This window comes from Pongo pygmaeus, chromosome 9 (assembly GCF_028885625.2).
Source record: "Pongo pygmaeus isolate AG05252 chromosome 9, NHGRI_mPonPyg2-v2.0_pri, whole genome shotgun sequence".
Classification (NCBI taxonomy): domain Eukaryota; kingdom Metazoa; phylum Chordata; class Mammalia; order Primates; family Hominidae; genus Pongo; species Pongo pygmaeus.
Genome location: NC_072382.2, coordinates 72,685,089 through 72,701,297, shown reverse-complemented (window position 1 = coordinate 72,701,297; position 16,209 = coordinate 72,685,089). Strand labels below are relative to the sequence as shown.

The 16,209-nt window shown below is 40.6% G+C and overlaps 1 protein-coding gene across 7 annotated transcripts in view; it reads right to left on the bottom strand.

Annotated features, from left to right (window-relative positions):
- The window catches only part of NUP98 (nucleoporin 98 and 96 precursor), a 121,586-nt gene that overhangs the window by 66,220 nt on the left and 39,157 nt on the right, over positions 1-16,209 (bottom strand). For all 7 annotated transcript variants that reach the window (XM_063671964.1, XM_054440114.2, XM_063671966.1 and 4 more), the window contains 2 exons: positions 12,072-12,164; positions 3,559-3,699 (listed from right to left, as the gene is read on the bottom strand). In XM_063671964.1, coding sequence (XP_063528034.1) covers positions 3,559-3,699; positions 12,072-12,164 — 234 coding nt within the window. The remainder of the gene's footprint in view (positions 1-3,558; positions 3,700-12,071; positions 12,165-16,209) is intronic.

Sequence of the window (16,209 nt, the reverse complement as noted above, 5' to 3'; positions counted from 1 at the left end):
CCTAGAGCTAAGAATTTGACATTCTAACATTTAGAGGACCCTCTGATAATAGCTGGTTTCTAGATTACTTACTCTAAAGTAAAACCTACTGGTAAACAAGCCCTACTCACATACAAAAAGTTGCCAGTGAGCTTTTAAATATAAATATAAATATATATATATATATATATATATATATATTTATTTGGAGACAGTTTCACACTTTCGCCCAGGCTGGAGTGTAGCGGCGTGATGTCGGCTCAGTGCAACTTCCACCTCCCAGGTTCAAGCGATTCTCCCGCCTCAGCCTCCAGAGTAGCTGGGATTACAGGCATGTGCCACCATACTCAGCTAGTTTTTCTATTTGTGGTAGACATCATGGGGTTTTGCCATGTTGGCCAGGCTGGTCTCGAACGCTTGACCTCAAGCAATCCGCCTGCCTCAGCCTCCCAAAGTGCTGGGATTACAGTCATGAGCCAGCATACCCAGCCTATTTTTAATCTTAAATAGGAATGAAAAGGACCACCAAGTACTAAAGATTACTATCAAAACAAAAATCATCCTGAAAATCCAAGGAACAGAAGAACGCTAAAAAAATTTTATCCCAACTGAGTTTTAAGCAAAAAAACTGTATCTAAGAAACAGGTGCTTGGTTAAAAAAAAAACTTTCAGAGAACAAGAATGAATTCTTCCAAATTAAAAACAAAAATCTGGCCAGGAACGGTGGCTCACGCCTGTAATCCCAGAACTTTGGGAGGCCGAGGCAGGTGGATCACCTGAGGTCAGGAGTTCGAGACCAGCCTGGCCAACGTGGTGAAACCCCATCTCTACTTAAACCACAAAAATTAGCTGGACGTGTGGCGGGCACCTGTTATCCCAGCTATTTATAAGACTGAGGAAGGAGAATCGCTTCAACCCAGGAGGCGGAGATAGAAGTGAGCCGAGATCACGCCATTGCACTCCAGCTTGGGTGACAGTGCGAAATTCCGTCTCAAAAAAAAGGAAATCCAAAAAGAAGACTGAGAAGACAACAAAAAAATCTCCCAGAAAGTAGAAACACAGGTCAAAGACACAACTGTTAAGATAGAAAGGATCTAAGCAAAATGTAGTAAAATGTCAGGACAAAAGGACAATCCTAAATGCTTTTGAGGATAGAGGGCACAGGTCACAAGAAGCATAAGAGCATTAGACCATCAGTAATGGTCTGCAAGAAGGCATACAGTCAATGTTCTGAGAATAAATTATTTTCACACAAGTCCCTAATATTAAATTGTGTGGAATGAATGAAGGTATTTTCAGACCTCTAAGTATTCAAACGTTACCCTTCAGATTACACTTCACTTGAAGACACATTCCAGAAAATTCAGAAAATAAATAAAGAGAAAAACCCTATATGCAGGACATAGCAGTTCTCACTGAGCAGACTTGAAGAGAATATCTTGAAGCAATGCTGAAGGCCTAGAGAATAATCAGAGTCCACATTGCTGCAGGAGGACAGAGGTAGCAGAGAATGAAGTAACTGGGGTAAACGAAATGTTCTGATACCATCCTTCAGAATTTGGAACAGTTCTATGGAAGTCAATAAGTGGTGGTAATACCAGGGAAAATAGGAATCAGAAACTCCAAGGGGAAAAAATCTGGGCAGCACTATTTTCTTAAGTTATAATAACAGAATCATTTGCAACAGTTCATTTGCAACTATTAAATTATTCTTCAAAGAACAGAAGACAGAAGACAGTAACAGTTACAGGACAGAAAATATTATCAACTTTATCAATATAAAAATAAAGATGGGGCCAGGCGCGGTGGCTCATACCTGTAATCCCAGCACTTCGGGAGGCTGAGGCAGACGGATCACCTGAGGTCAGGAGTTCGAGACCAGCCTGGCCAACATGGTAAAACCCCATCTGTACTAAAATTACAAAAATTATATGCGTGGTGGCAGGCACCTGTAATCCCAGCTACTCAGGAAGCTGAGGCAGCAGAATTGCTTGAACCTGGGAGGCAGAGGTTGCAGTGAGCCGAGATTACATCACTGCACTCCAGCCTAGGAGATAGAGCAAGACTCTTTGTCTCCAAAAAAAAAAAGAGAGAGAAAAGAAATAAGGGTAATAAAAGCATAGGGAAAGGTACTAATGTCCTCATTTGACAAAGAAGACTCAAGAAACACTATCACCTTGTCGACAGAATAAGAAAAATATGTAAGTAGCTTAAATGTGCAAAGGTTTCTCAAAACCTGACACATGTATCACGATAGTATGGGAGATTAATTTAGTGGTACAGAAACATCCGTCTATCTATTCATTCTATTTATCTTAGTTTATTCTATTTATCACCTATGCCAGGTAATAAACAGTTTTTTACTTCCTGTGGAATATAATTTTCTTTTCTTTCCCCTTTTCCTTTTTTTTGTTGAGACGGACTCCCACTCTGTCGCCCAGGCTGGAGTGTAGTGGCGTGATCTTGGCTCACTGTAACCTCCACCTACCTGGTCCAAGTGATTCTCCTGCCTCAGCCTCCTGAGTATCTGGGATTACATGCACATGCCATCATGCCCAGCTAATTTTTGAATTTTTAGTAGAGACGGGGTTTCACCATGCTGGCCAGGCTGGTCTCAAACTCCTGACCTCGTGATCCACCCGCCTCAGCCTCCCAAAATGCTGGGATTACAGGCGTGGGCCACCATGTCCAGCCCATAATTTTCTTTAAAAAGCTATTTAAATTAAAAAGTAAGTTAATTTCTGCCTGGCACGGTGGCTCACGCCTGTAATAATAAAGTGGTAGGTGGACCCTGGCAAAGTTCGGAAGGAGTATTGAAATGAATGAAGTATGAAAAACACCTCAGGCTGTGCGCAGTGGCTTACACCTGTAATCCTAGCACTTTGGGAGGCTGGGGTGGGCGGATCACGAGGTCAGGAATTCGAGATCAGCCTGGCCAACATGGTGAAACCCTGTCTCTGCTCAAAATACAAAAAAAAAAATTAGCTGGGTGTGGTGGCATGCACCTGTAATCCCAGCTACTCAGGAAGCTGAGGCAGAAGAATCGCTTGAACCCAGGAGGTAGAGGTTGCAGTGAGCTGAGATCACATCACTGCACTCCAGCTTGGGCAATAGTGCGAGACTCCTTTTCAAAAAAATAAAAGAAAGAAAACACTTCAATAGATAAAACTAAATTTAGGAAATACAGTAAATTTAGTAAACATAATTACATTGGAAGAAGTAAATAAAGTAGAGGTGATACATGAGCTAAATTCTCATTTACCATAACAGGTTAAATTTACTTAGAATTAATAAACCAAAACACAGTAATGTAAGCACATTTAGTGATATGAACTAAATTATATATCAGATGAATTAAAAACAGTAACAAAAGTGGTTTCTTTGAGAGAGGAGGCCTAGGAGCAGGGAAAGCAGAGTAGGCCAGGATCTATTAATAAGCTCTTCTTTACTACACAATTGTTTAATGACATGCATGTATGTAATGCCTTGGTAGGAATGGGACAGGGGTAGGATGGAAAATCAGGTCAGAAAGTATTAGCAAAAAATTAAGAAAAGCCTTCTAAAGTGACTGACACTTACCTACTGGGGCCTGGGGGGCTCCAAAGCCCAAAGTGGCTGTCGTAGTATTAAATCCAGGGGCCCCAAAGGCTCCTGTACCAAGAGGCCCTCCAATCTTAGGTTGGTTGTTCCCAAACAAAGATGCCTGTCCAGCACCAAGAGCTACGGAGACAAGAGGAAAGAAAAAAGCACCACAGAAGATCCTTTCAATGTTGTGCCAGAGGTCAGTTACTTAAAAATATAATACATTTGGAAACTTCATAATGACCACTCATTTCAACAAAGGGGTGAATATGGTTAAGTGCTACTACAGGTCAAGTACTGGGCTAAGTACATTATACACATCATAGGTAAAATACTTAAATCTCTCTGTGCTTCAGTTTCCTCAACTATAATATGAAGTAACATATAGCTTAGATATTTATCCTAAAATTAAAATGAATAAACATTCATAAAGCATTTAGAAGACATCGGGTACATACTATATGCTCATCAAAATGTCTGATGTAGAAACTATTATTCCCATTTAACAGAGGAGAAAACTTAGGGTTTAGTAATTAGCACGATGTCACAGTGTTATAAATGATAGAAATGGGGTTCAAACCTAGGTGTATTTGACAACCAGGGCTCTTAACTGTCTGCCACTCTATAGTAAAACAGGTTTCCAAAGAATTTTTAAAAATTAATTATTCTTAAAATTCAATACTTGCAAATCAAACTACTCAACTAACACAATCATGTCATCTTTCTTACAGGCAACTATAGGAAAACTAAATCCAACATATCGTCTTTCACTAACACAATACTTTCAATTATACCATCTCATGAAAACTGGTTTATCTAGACAAACTTGTTTTACAAAAAGCTCAATGTCTTCTGGTGAGGTTACTAAACAGACTCAAATTTCAGCACGAACCAGAGTGGTTGGACTAAGAACTCATTTTCACCAGAGGAAAACCCATTACAGAAACTGGTATTGTTGAACTTTGCTTAGGGACCTTGTTGTCGGCGGTGATTTTAGAAGTGTAAAACTGGGAAGAATATGGTGAATACAAGTTACTGGCATCATTAAAAAAAATTCCATTCAATTTCCCACCATATTTCCCCCAAATTATTGGCAATTTATAAGATTTAAAGTTCCTTTAAAAAAAAAGAGAGAGAGAGAGAGACAGGATCTCATTATGTTACCCAGGCTGAGTCCTGGGCGAAAGTAATCCTCCCACCTTAGCCTCTGAGTAGCTGCGACTATAGGCATGCATCACCATGCATGGTTTCTGAAGTTCTTTTTAACATATCAACTGCATCTTGAAACAAATACCGTTTACCAGGAAAATCACTTCAAAGATATAATACTTGCAGGTCAAAAATATTGTATGGGAACTGCTTTGAGATCACAATCAAAAAAGAACAGGAAGTTTATACCAAGACAACCCACACAATATAAATCAGTCAGGATGACTACTGAACAAATTACTCTGACTGTCCAACCTCATTAAAAATAAGACAACAGGGCCGGGCGCGGTGCCTCACGCCTGTAATCCCAGCACTTTGGGAGGCCGAGGCGGGTGGATCCCCTGAAGTTAGGAGTTCAAGACCAGCCTGACCAACATGGAGAAACCCTGTCTCTACTAAAAATACAAAAATTAGCTGAGTGTAGTGGCACATGCCTGCAACCCAGCTACTCAGGAGGCTGAGGCAGGAGAATCGCTTGAACCCGGGAGGTGCAGGTTGCGGTGAGCCAAGATCACGCCATTGCACTCCAGCCTGGGCGACAAGAGCGAAACTCCATCTCAAAAAAAAAAAAAAAAAAAAAGGGACAGCTTTGGGACAAAGAATAAGACTTCTTTTAAAGTTCTAAACCATTAGTAATTAACACAAGCCCCAAGAAATACTAAAATTATATTACTTCATCAAAGGAAATAGTTTACAGCACAAACTACAGAATTGTTTATTTTCTGGTAGTCTAATACCTCCTTGCCTCCAAACAAAAACTTAGGTGAAACTCAAATATATAAAATAGATGAAAAATTCTACTCTAAATGTGTATTGCCCTCACCTTTACAGCATCCCTGCATGATGACCCATGAATCATCCTAAAATCACTGTACTATATTTCAGTAATCCACAGAAGAATAAAAAAAGGCACTGTGGGCCAGGCGCAGTGGCTCACGCCTGTAATCCTAGCACTTTGGGAAGCTGAGGACGGCAGATCACCTGAGGTCAGGAGTTCGAGACCAGCCTGACAAACATGGAGAAACCCTGTCTCTACTAAAAATACAAAATTAGCTGGGCGTGGTGGCACATGCCTGTAATCCCAGCTACTCGGGAAGGCGGAAGCAGGAGAATCGCTTGAACCCAGGAGGCGGAGGTTGCAGTGAGCCGAGATCATGCCATTGCACTCCAGCCTGGGCAAGAAGAGCAAAACTCCGTCTCAAAAAACAAACAAACAAACAAACAAAAAAAAAGGCACTGTGAGGTTTGAGCTGTCTGTAAAGGGATTATCATTATCATAAAATGACTTGACTACTGACTATTGCAATTTATCAATGGAAAAATAGGTATTTTTATCCAGATCTGCCTTGTTTTATGCACACATGGCTTTTTATGTTTAATGAAAGAACTAATGGTCCACAATTTGAGAGACATTCTGAGTGTGATGTTGTGTGATATAATAAAGTTTTGGTAATTTGTCAAGATAGGAAAAATGTGCTATATTTATGATTAGCTGTAGCAGTTGTAAAGAAGCTATATGGGGGGCAAAATGGTAATAGTGGCCTTAGAAACTCCAAAGAAAATCAAGAAAAAATTGAAAATCGTTATTTTCCTTTTGAGATATTCCAAAATTGTCAGAATTTAAATTTATCTGAGGCATCTATTAGCACCAGAAAGATTTTTCTATGTGTCTCTTAGTATTACAATCAACCTTCCTATATGTAGCCATTACTTCAAGGAAAACCTGTAGAACGAAGGTTTATTATTATTACTAAGTAACCAAGGCAGTGGTGTGCAATTGATAGTGCTAATGATGTTAATATCACTACAAAACAAGAAATTGTTATGTCCACGAGTTAATGAATGTTTCTTAGTCTGAACACATGGGGCAGGAGAAAAATCACATGCCAAGGGTCTGTATAAAACCTTTTATACTAAGATTGGTTTCTTAAATCGAAGCATACAAAAAAATCTTATGTATCTGTACATTTAATATTTGTATATCAACTACTCATTAAGTATCCAAACGCCCACATTACAGGAGGCTTGAGTTTGAATCTCCATCACTGAAAATAAGAAGCTGCAGAGAAACACCCATTTAGCTATTGCCTCCCAAAAATACAGCCTAAAGCTATAGTGCTAGTCTACCTGTTAAATCATGAAATGCAGAGTTCAGGAATGTGGGTGTTTATATGCAAGTCTCAGGAAATGTTCCTCCCAAACCCAAGGGCCTGCTTCAGCAGATGTGATAATCAGGGAATTGCAACAGTGTGTGTGCTTGGTGACTCACAATTCTCATTTTCCTACATGATATGCTGCTGCTAAGGCTGGGGGTATAAAATTCTTAATTGTATTCATCTTTTAGTTTATAGGAGAGGCATGTATAAGGAATATACAACAGCAACACAATGCAGTTTGTTCATTGTGAGAGAGAACTGTTGAAGAAAAACAGAACATATTAAAATAAAATGTTAGGATATTACATTATTGTGGAATAAGAGACAAAAGCATCAGAAAAAGAGTTATAGAGTCTTGGAATATGGGGGAAGACATTGCTAATCATAACCTACAAGATCCAGGAGCCAAAGAGAAAGTAATTCTGATCACATAAAAATAAAACTTGTGGCTGGGCGCAGTGGCTCATGCCTGTAATCCTAGTACTTTGGGAGGCCGAGGCAGGAGGATCACGAGGTCAGGAGTTCCAGACTAGCCTGGCCAAAATGGTGAAACCTGATTTCTACTAAAAATACAAAAATTAGGTTGAGGCAGAAGAACTGCTTGAGCCTGGAGGCAGAGGCTGCAGTGAGCCGAGATCACACCACTGCACTCCAGCCTGGGCAAAAGAGCAAGAGTCTATCTTGGAAAAAAATAAAACTTGTGGCCCGGCGCAGTGGCTCATGCTGGGAGGCTGAGGCAGGCGGATCACCTGAGGTCAGTAGTTCAAGACCAGCCTGGCCAACATGGTGAAACCCCATCTCTACTAAAATTACAAAAATTATTAAAAAAAAAAAAGAAAAAAGAAAAAAGAAAAGAAGAGAAAAGCCTTCCTTAATCTGCCTGTACCAAAGCTATTTTTTCCTACAGGGTTGGAAGAAAACATTATTTGATTTCAGATGGTATATTCTGCATATGTTTAGGGATCACACTGTACAACAAAATGAGAGCTTCTGTTTTTATTTCTTGCAAAATTTATGTGGTAGAAGTTGGATAAGTTGAAAAGCTCAAATGAAATTCTTTCTGGGGTATAATGAGGAATTTTCATTAAAAAAAAAAACAAACCAATTATATAACCAAAAAGAGTGAATATCCACAATACACAAAGAATCCTTAAAAATAAATTAAGAGGCCAGGCACGGAGGCTCACGCCTGTAATCCCAGCACTTTGGGAGGCCGAGGCTGGTGGATCACTTGAGGTCAAGAGTTCGACACCAGCCTGGCCAACATGGTGAAACCGCATCTCTAACTAAAAAAATACAAAGTTAGCCGGGTGCTGTGGCGCATGCCTATAATCCCAGCTACATGGGAGGCTGAGGCAGGAGAATCACTTGAACCCAGGAGGTGGAGGTTGCTGGGAGCTGAGATCACACCATTGTACTCCAGCCTGGGCAACAAGAGAAACTTGGTCTCTAAATAAATAAATAAATAAATAAAACATAAATTAACAAGAATCTCAAGTTAGTGGTAGGTGCAGAAAAAAAGAAACAATAATCCAATACTATGAACAGAGAACTGACTCAAATGGCAAATAAAGAAAACCAAAGATATTCACCTTTGCCAGTAATCAGTGAAGTGCAAACTGGAATGTACCAATTTCTACTGTCATGTACGAAAAGACAAAAGCCCAATATGGAAAATACGGAAAAATGGGCATTGTATATAATGTGAACAACACAAATTGGTATTTTTGAAAGGCAAATTAGCAAATTCAACCAAAATCTGAAATATGCGTATATTCCAACACTGCAATTCCAATTTGATGTATTAATCCTACAATAAACTAACACCTGCAAAATTATGTAACAAAAAATGTTCACTGAGGGTTTTGCCAATATCATCAAATAAATGCCCATCAATAGGTGAAATGTTAAATAATGGTATATGTATGATGTGTGTAAATTGTGTGTATTTAATGAATACTAAATAATTTTTTTAGGAATGACACTTTTCTCTGGAGTGCAGTGGAATGATCACCGCTAACTGCAGTCTCGACTTCCAAAGCTCAGGTGATTCTCCCACCTCAGCCTCCCGAGTAGCTCGGACTACAGGCACATGCCACCAAGCCCAGCTAACTTTTTGCATTTTTAGTACAGACAGGGTCTCCCTATGTTGCCCAAGTAATCTGCCCACCTCAGCCTCCCAAAGACCTGGTATTACAGGCATGAGCCACCTCATCCAGCTCTAAATAGGGTTTTTCAAAATGAGATCAATATGTATGTACTGACCAAAAGAAAAACTGGTATTATGTGAAATGAAAATACAAGTCACAGAACACTATGTAAGACAGTGCTTTCAAACATTTTCAACTACAGTACATGCAATGAAAAACACTGAGATCCGAAACACATAAACACAAACACAACTGAAACAAAGTTTCATAAAAGGATATTAACCTTAATATTTTATATATATATATATGTATTTTTTTTTTAAGGACAGCATCTCATTCTGTTACCCAGGCTGGAGTGCAGTGGTACTATCATAACCCACTGCAGCATCTACCTCCAAGGCTCAAGCGATCCTCCCACAGCACATCTCATTCAGCTGCTTGAGTAGCTAGGACTACAGGCACATGCTACCACGCACATCTATTTTATTTTATTTTTTTTGATAGCATCTTACTATGTTGCTCAAGATGATGTTAAACTCCTGACCTCAAGTAATCCTCCTGCCTAGGCCTCCCAAAGTGCTGGGATTAGAAGCATAACCCATTAGGCCCAGCCTACTGATTTTTAATTCTACTTCATTTTCTTCAAATGCTGATTGCAGGCAACTATATTAATTATAACCAACTAATGCATCACAGTCTTTGGCTTAGCACTCATACAGGGTATAGTCTCCATTTAAAAATATAATCCCAGGCCAGGCACGATGGCTCACACCTGTAATCCCAGCACTTTGGGAGGCCGAGGCAGGCAGATCACCTGAGGTCAGGGGTTTGAGACCAGCCTGACCAACATGGAGAAACCCCATCTCTACTAAAAATACAAAATTAGCTGGGCATGGGGGCACATGCCTGTAACCCCAGCTACTCGGGAGGCTGAGGCAGGAGAATAGCTTGAAACCAGGAGGTGGAGGCTGCGGTGAGCTGAGATCGTGCCATTGCACTCCAGTCTGGGTAACAAGAGCGAAACTCCGACTCAAAAAACAAACAAGAATATAATCCTAAACCCTAAATATAAAAGACACGTATGTACAGACATGTGTGTGTGTAAACATGTCCGAAAAATGCATAGAAAGGGGTCTGACACAATACATGCCAAACAAACCTAATCATTTCACAGCTGAAAAAGACTGGACTTTTCATGAAATTTCTGAATTGTTAAAAACTTTTTACCAGCACTTACATCTTTTATCTTAAGCAGAGAACATTGACTCATGCCTATATTCCCAGCACTTTAAGAGCTCAAGGCAGGAGGATGGCTTCAGCCCAGGGGTTCGAGACCAGCCTGGGCAAAACAGGCTGACCTCATCTCTCCAAAATATTAAAAAATTAGCCAACCATGGTGGCTTGCACCTGTTGTCCCAGTTACTAGGGAGGCTGAGGTGGGAGGATGGTTTGAGCCTGGGAGGTAGAGGTTGCAGTGAGCTGTGATCATGCCAATGGCACTCCAGCCTGGGCAACAGAGCAAAAACCTGTCTCAAAACAAAACAAAACACCTTTTGTTTTAAAAAGAAGACTGAAGGCTGGGCGCGGTGGCTCATGTCTGTAATCCCAGCACTTAGGGAGGCTGAGGCGGGAGGATCACGACGTCAGGAGTTTGAGACCAGCCTGGCCAACATGGTGAAACCCTGTCTCTACTAAAAATACAAAGATTAGCTGGGCATGGTGGCGTGCGACTGTAGTCCTACCTACTCGAGAAGTGGAGGTTGCAGTGAGCCGAGATTACGCCACTGCACTCCAGCCTGGGGGACGGAGCAAGACTCCATCTCAAAAAAAAAAAAAAAAAAGGAAAATTGAAAAAAATAAAAATAAAAACCACAAAAGCAGATCATAGTACAAAATGAGGTTCCATTAAGAAGGAAATGACAGCCAGGCACGGTGGCTCACACCTGTAATCCCAGCACTTTGGAGGCCGAGGAGGGAGGATCACCTGAGGTCAGGAGTTCAAGACCAGCCTGACCAACACAGTGACACCCCGTCTCTACTAAAAATACAATTAGTCAAGGATGGTGGTACACACCTGTAATCCCAGCTACTAGGAAGGCTGAGGGAGGAGAATTGCTTCAACCTGGGAGGCGGAGATTGCAGTGAGCTGAGACTGCACCACTGCACTCCAGCCTGACAGAGTGAGGCTCCGTCTCCAAAATTAAAAAAATAATAATAAATAAATAAATAAAAAAGAAGGAAATCACAGATGAATGCTCAGATGATAGAAAGAAAAAAAAAACAGATTAACTGGACAGTGGAAGCAGACTATGGAAATGGTTTGCAACTAAATGACCACACCTACAGTCAAACGAATTGAAAAAGTAGGCAAAACTCTATGTTTAATTAAACAACCTAGTTTTACTGTACATGATAAAACACTTATATATTTTATGACTATCATCGCGCTCCAGCTGTTTAAAAACAGCTGGGCAGATAGAAGGGTCAGTATCTTCAAAGGCACTGAAAAATAGTTGTTAACAGTAGGAATCAGGGAAAAGGGGTGACACTGGTCTATATGACAATGGAACTAAATGAAATTCTCCTTGCAAAGGACAATGACATCAGCATGTGCTCTTATTGCCCTGCCCTTCTATTAGGGCTTACTTTGATAAACAGTTTAAGGTCTCAAATTCCTATTACAAAAGTAACATGGGGAAACTGAAAGTTAATGTCCTCATGACAATTCTCACATTAAATACTAAAAATCCCAAAAAGACCAGGACTATCAGAGGACATTTTGTAGAAAAGGGAGCATACAGCTTCTAACACAAACGTGCCAATATTTTAAAGCCTGGTAAAGCATAACTGCTGGGAATGTCTTATAAACGCAACTGGAAAAATGAAAATGTAGACTTCTTAATTCCAGTAATATAATCAAATAGATCTCTCAAGTTCCAGAAACTAGAAAGTCAAGCTGCGTCACTTCCTAGATCTCATGGTAGCAGTTTCTTACCTGTTCCAAATCCTGCACCAAGCCCAGTTCCAAGAGTCCCAGGTGCTGGTTTACTTCCAAAAATACTATTCCCACTGGTATTTGTGCCAAAACCTAGGAAGACAAAAGAATGAGTGGATTGTACTTTTAATATAACTCTCAATTTCCTCTATAAGGGAGTTTAACACAAAGCAGTCTGACTTTAAGTTGTGAACCTTTCAGTTAATATTTAGGACTCCTAACTTGTAGGATAACTTTAAAAAAAAAAAAATTTCCATATGCAAACAAGTCTTTATATTTACTTAATTACATTTCAGCCTTGAAATATCAATTCAAAGGCCACGCGCGGTGGCTCATGCCTATAATCCCAGTACTTTGGGAGGTCAAGGCTGACAGATCACCTGAAGTCAAGAGTTCAAAACGAGCCTGGCCAAGATAGTGAAACCCCATCTCTATAAAAATACAAAAAAAAAAAAAAAAAAAAAAAAAAGGTCAGGTATGACGGTGCGTGCCTGTAATCCCAGCTACTTGGGAGGCTAAGGTGGGAAAATTGTTTCAACCCAGGAGGCAAAGGTTGCAGTGAGCCTAGATTGCGCCACTGCACTCCAGCCTGGGCAACAGAGCAGGACTCTGTCTCAAAAACAAATATAAATAAATAAATAAATAAAATAAAGAAATATCAATTCAATATAGGATAATATCAATATTCAAGCAAAGTGAACATGCTTGAGATTTGGGAACATTGCCTTTGTAAGGCCCAAAGCTTTCAATGCAAGTTTCAAGTTTATTTAGAAGAGAAATTAATTCCCCCTAACTTGTACTAAAAAAAATGAAACAATTGGCCAGGCGTGGTGGCTTACACCTATAATCCCAACACTTTGGGAGGCCAAGGTGGGCGGATCATGAGGTCAGGAGTTCAAGAACAGCCTGGGGAACATGGTGAAACCCCCTCTCTACAAAATATACAAAATTAGCCGGGCATGATGACGCATGCCTATAAACCCAGCTACTTGGGAGGCTGAGGCAGGAGAATCACTTGAACCCGGGAGACGGGGGTTGCAGTGAGCCAAGATCGTGCCACTGCACTCTAGCATGGATAGAGTGAGACTCTGTTTAAAAAAAAATACAATAAAATAAAATAAAAATCAAACAATCAACAAAGACACTTTAACGGAACCTAAAGGTCCTTGCTAAGAAAAAAATTACTTACAAAACTTTCCTTAGTAGCTTTTATTTTTAATAGATAAACCTGGCCGGGATAGTAACGTGTAGCTGATTATACATGAGAAGTCTCCTTCACTATGACCCACCATTTAGACAAAATCCTGTAATTCCCCTTTAAAATCCACAGGTATCAGCCAGGCACGGCGGCTCACAACTGTAATCCCAGCACTCTGGGAGGCCAAGGTGGGCGAGTCACTGGAGGTCAAAAGTTCAACACCAGTCTGGCCAACATGGAGAAACCCCACCTCTACTAAAAATACACAAATTAGCTGGGCGTGGTGGTGCACACCCAGAATCCCAACTACTTGGGAGGCTGAAGCAGGAGAATCGCTTAAACCCAGGAGGCAGAGGCTGCAGTAAGTCGAGATCACACCACTGCACTCCAGCCTAGACGACATAGCGAGACACTATCTCAAAAAAAAAAAAAAGAAAAAAGAAAAAAAAAAAATCCATAGGTATCAAACAAAGATCCTATTCTGTACTGCTGCCATTACTTTTCTTTTGTTCACCTATGTCCACAAAGATTCATTATTCTTTTTGGAACTAAATATCAACAAAACAATTAATGAATACGTCATTAATTTCTCATAAGAGAAAAAAAATCATTAGCCAGAAAACCCTGTTTGTAAAACGTATGAAGTCATTTAAAAGTCATAAAGCACTGGGCATGATGTCTCACGCCTGTAATCCCAACACATTGGGAGGCAGAGGCGGGTGGATCACTTGAGGAAAGGAGTTTAAGACTAGCCTGGCCAACATGTGAAACCTCTTCTCTACTATCAGTAGAAAAAAAAAAAATTAGCTGGCTGTGGTGGTGCACGCTTGTAATTCCAGCAATTTGGGAGGCTGATGCAGGAAGATTGCTTGAACCAAGGAGGCAGAGGGTTACAGTGAGCTGAGATCACACCACTACACTCCAGCCTGGGCAACAGAGCAAGACTCTGTCTCCAAAAGAAAAAAAAAAATCATGAAGCAAAACTAGCCCAAAAAGATAACAAACAGAGTAAAGAGACTATTTTAGAATAGATGAAAGTATCACTAATATTATATTTTGTCATGCCAGTATTTGGATTATTATCTCAATGAAAAAAATCAAGAAGAAAGCTGAAGAATATAAAAGTTTAAAAACAATCATATTTCATGTCATTTTAAAATCCAAGCAAGCAGGCCGGGCGCAGTGGCTCATGCCTGTAATCCCACCACTTTGGGAGGCCAAGGCAGGTGGATCACAAGGTCAGGAGTTCAAGACCAACCTGGCCAAGACGGTGAAACCCCATATCTACCAAAAATACAAAAATTAGCCGGGTGTGGTGGCAGGTGCCTATAATCCCAGCTACTTGGGAGGCTGAGGCAGAGAACTGCTTGAACCTGGGAGGCGATGGTTGCAGTGAGCCAAAATCACACCACTGCACTCCAGCCTGGGTGACAGAGCGAGACTCCATCTCGAAAAAAATAAATACATAAAATAAAATAAAATCCAAACAAGTAACCTGACTTAATTGCAATATATTTGACTTAGACATTCATTGAATCTCTTCTTGAATTCTAATAGCTATGCCACAAAAATGGGGTGCTGCCTACTCAAGCATCATCAATTTTCCTTGATGAAAACACAGAAAATGTACTTGGAGATATTCTTTTCCTTTTTGAATAAAAATTTAATCAAAAGGGATCTTACAGTCCCATAAGCAGCAGAAAACAAGACACTCGTGAACTACCTCAAACCCCCAGGAGGGAAATAAATCTCAACTTACACTGTTTATACCACACATTTCCTCCGATTCTCACTGACAAGTTTATCGACTTGTAAAATTCAATTTTACAAATTACAATTAAAAAGACAATTCAAATTCAGCACACAAGTTGGTGAGACAACTCAGATAAAGATGACACCTTTCATTTTCATATCACTGAACATGACTGTAAATATATTCACACACCAAAAAAAACCCTCTAAGCAAATCAGAAATCTGCAACCATCACTGCAACTTCTGCCTCCTGGGTTCAAGCGGTTCTTCTGCCTCAGCCTCTTGAGTAGCTGGGATTACTGGCATGCACCACCACGCCCAGCTAATTTTTGTATTTTTAGTAGAAACGGGGTTTCACCATGCTGGGCAGTCTAGTCTTGAACTCCTGACCTTAGGTGATCTGCCAGCCTCGGTCTCCCAAAGTGCTGGGATTACAGGTGTGAACCACCACGCTCGGTTTTTTGGTTTTTTTTTGTTTTTTGGGGAGACATCATATATATCTTAATATATATCACATATAACATCATACATATCTTTAAAAAAATTTTATCTGCTGGGTGCAGTGGCTCACGCCTATAATCCCAACATTTTGGGAGGCCGAGGTGAGCGGATCACGAGGTCAGGAGATCGAGACCATCCCGGCTAACATGGTGAAACCCCGTCTCTACTAAGAATACAAAAAAATTAGCCAGACGTGGCAGCATGCGCCTATAGTCCCAGCTACTCGGGAGGCTGAGGCAGGAGAATGGTGTGAACCCGGGAAGCAGAGCTTGCAGTGAACCGAGATCGTGCCGCTGCACTTCAGCTCGGGCGACAGAGCGAGACTCCATCTCAAAAAAAAAAAAAAAAAAAAAAAAATATATATATATATATAATCAAGTGTAGCCTATACAAACACCCTTATAGTGTTCAGATAAAAATAACGGGCTGGGCGCAGTGGCTCATGCCTGTAATCCCAGCACTTTAGGAAGCCAAGACAGGCAGATCACCTGAGCTGAGGAGTTCGAGGCCAGCCTGGGTGACATGGCAAACCCTGTCTCTACAAAAATACAAAAATTAGCCAGGTGTGGTGGTACATGCCTGTAGTCCCAGCTACTCAGGAGGCTGAGGTGGAAGGATCACTTGAGCCCAGGAGGCGGAGGTTGCAGTGAGCTGAGATCACACCACCACACTCGAGCCTGGGAGAC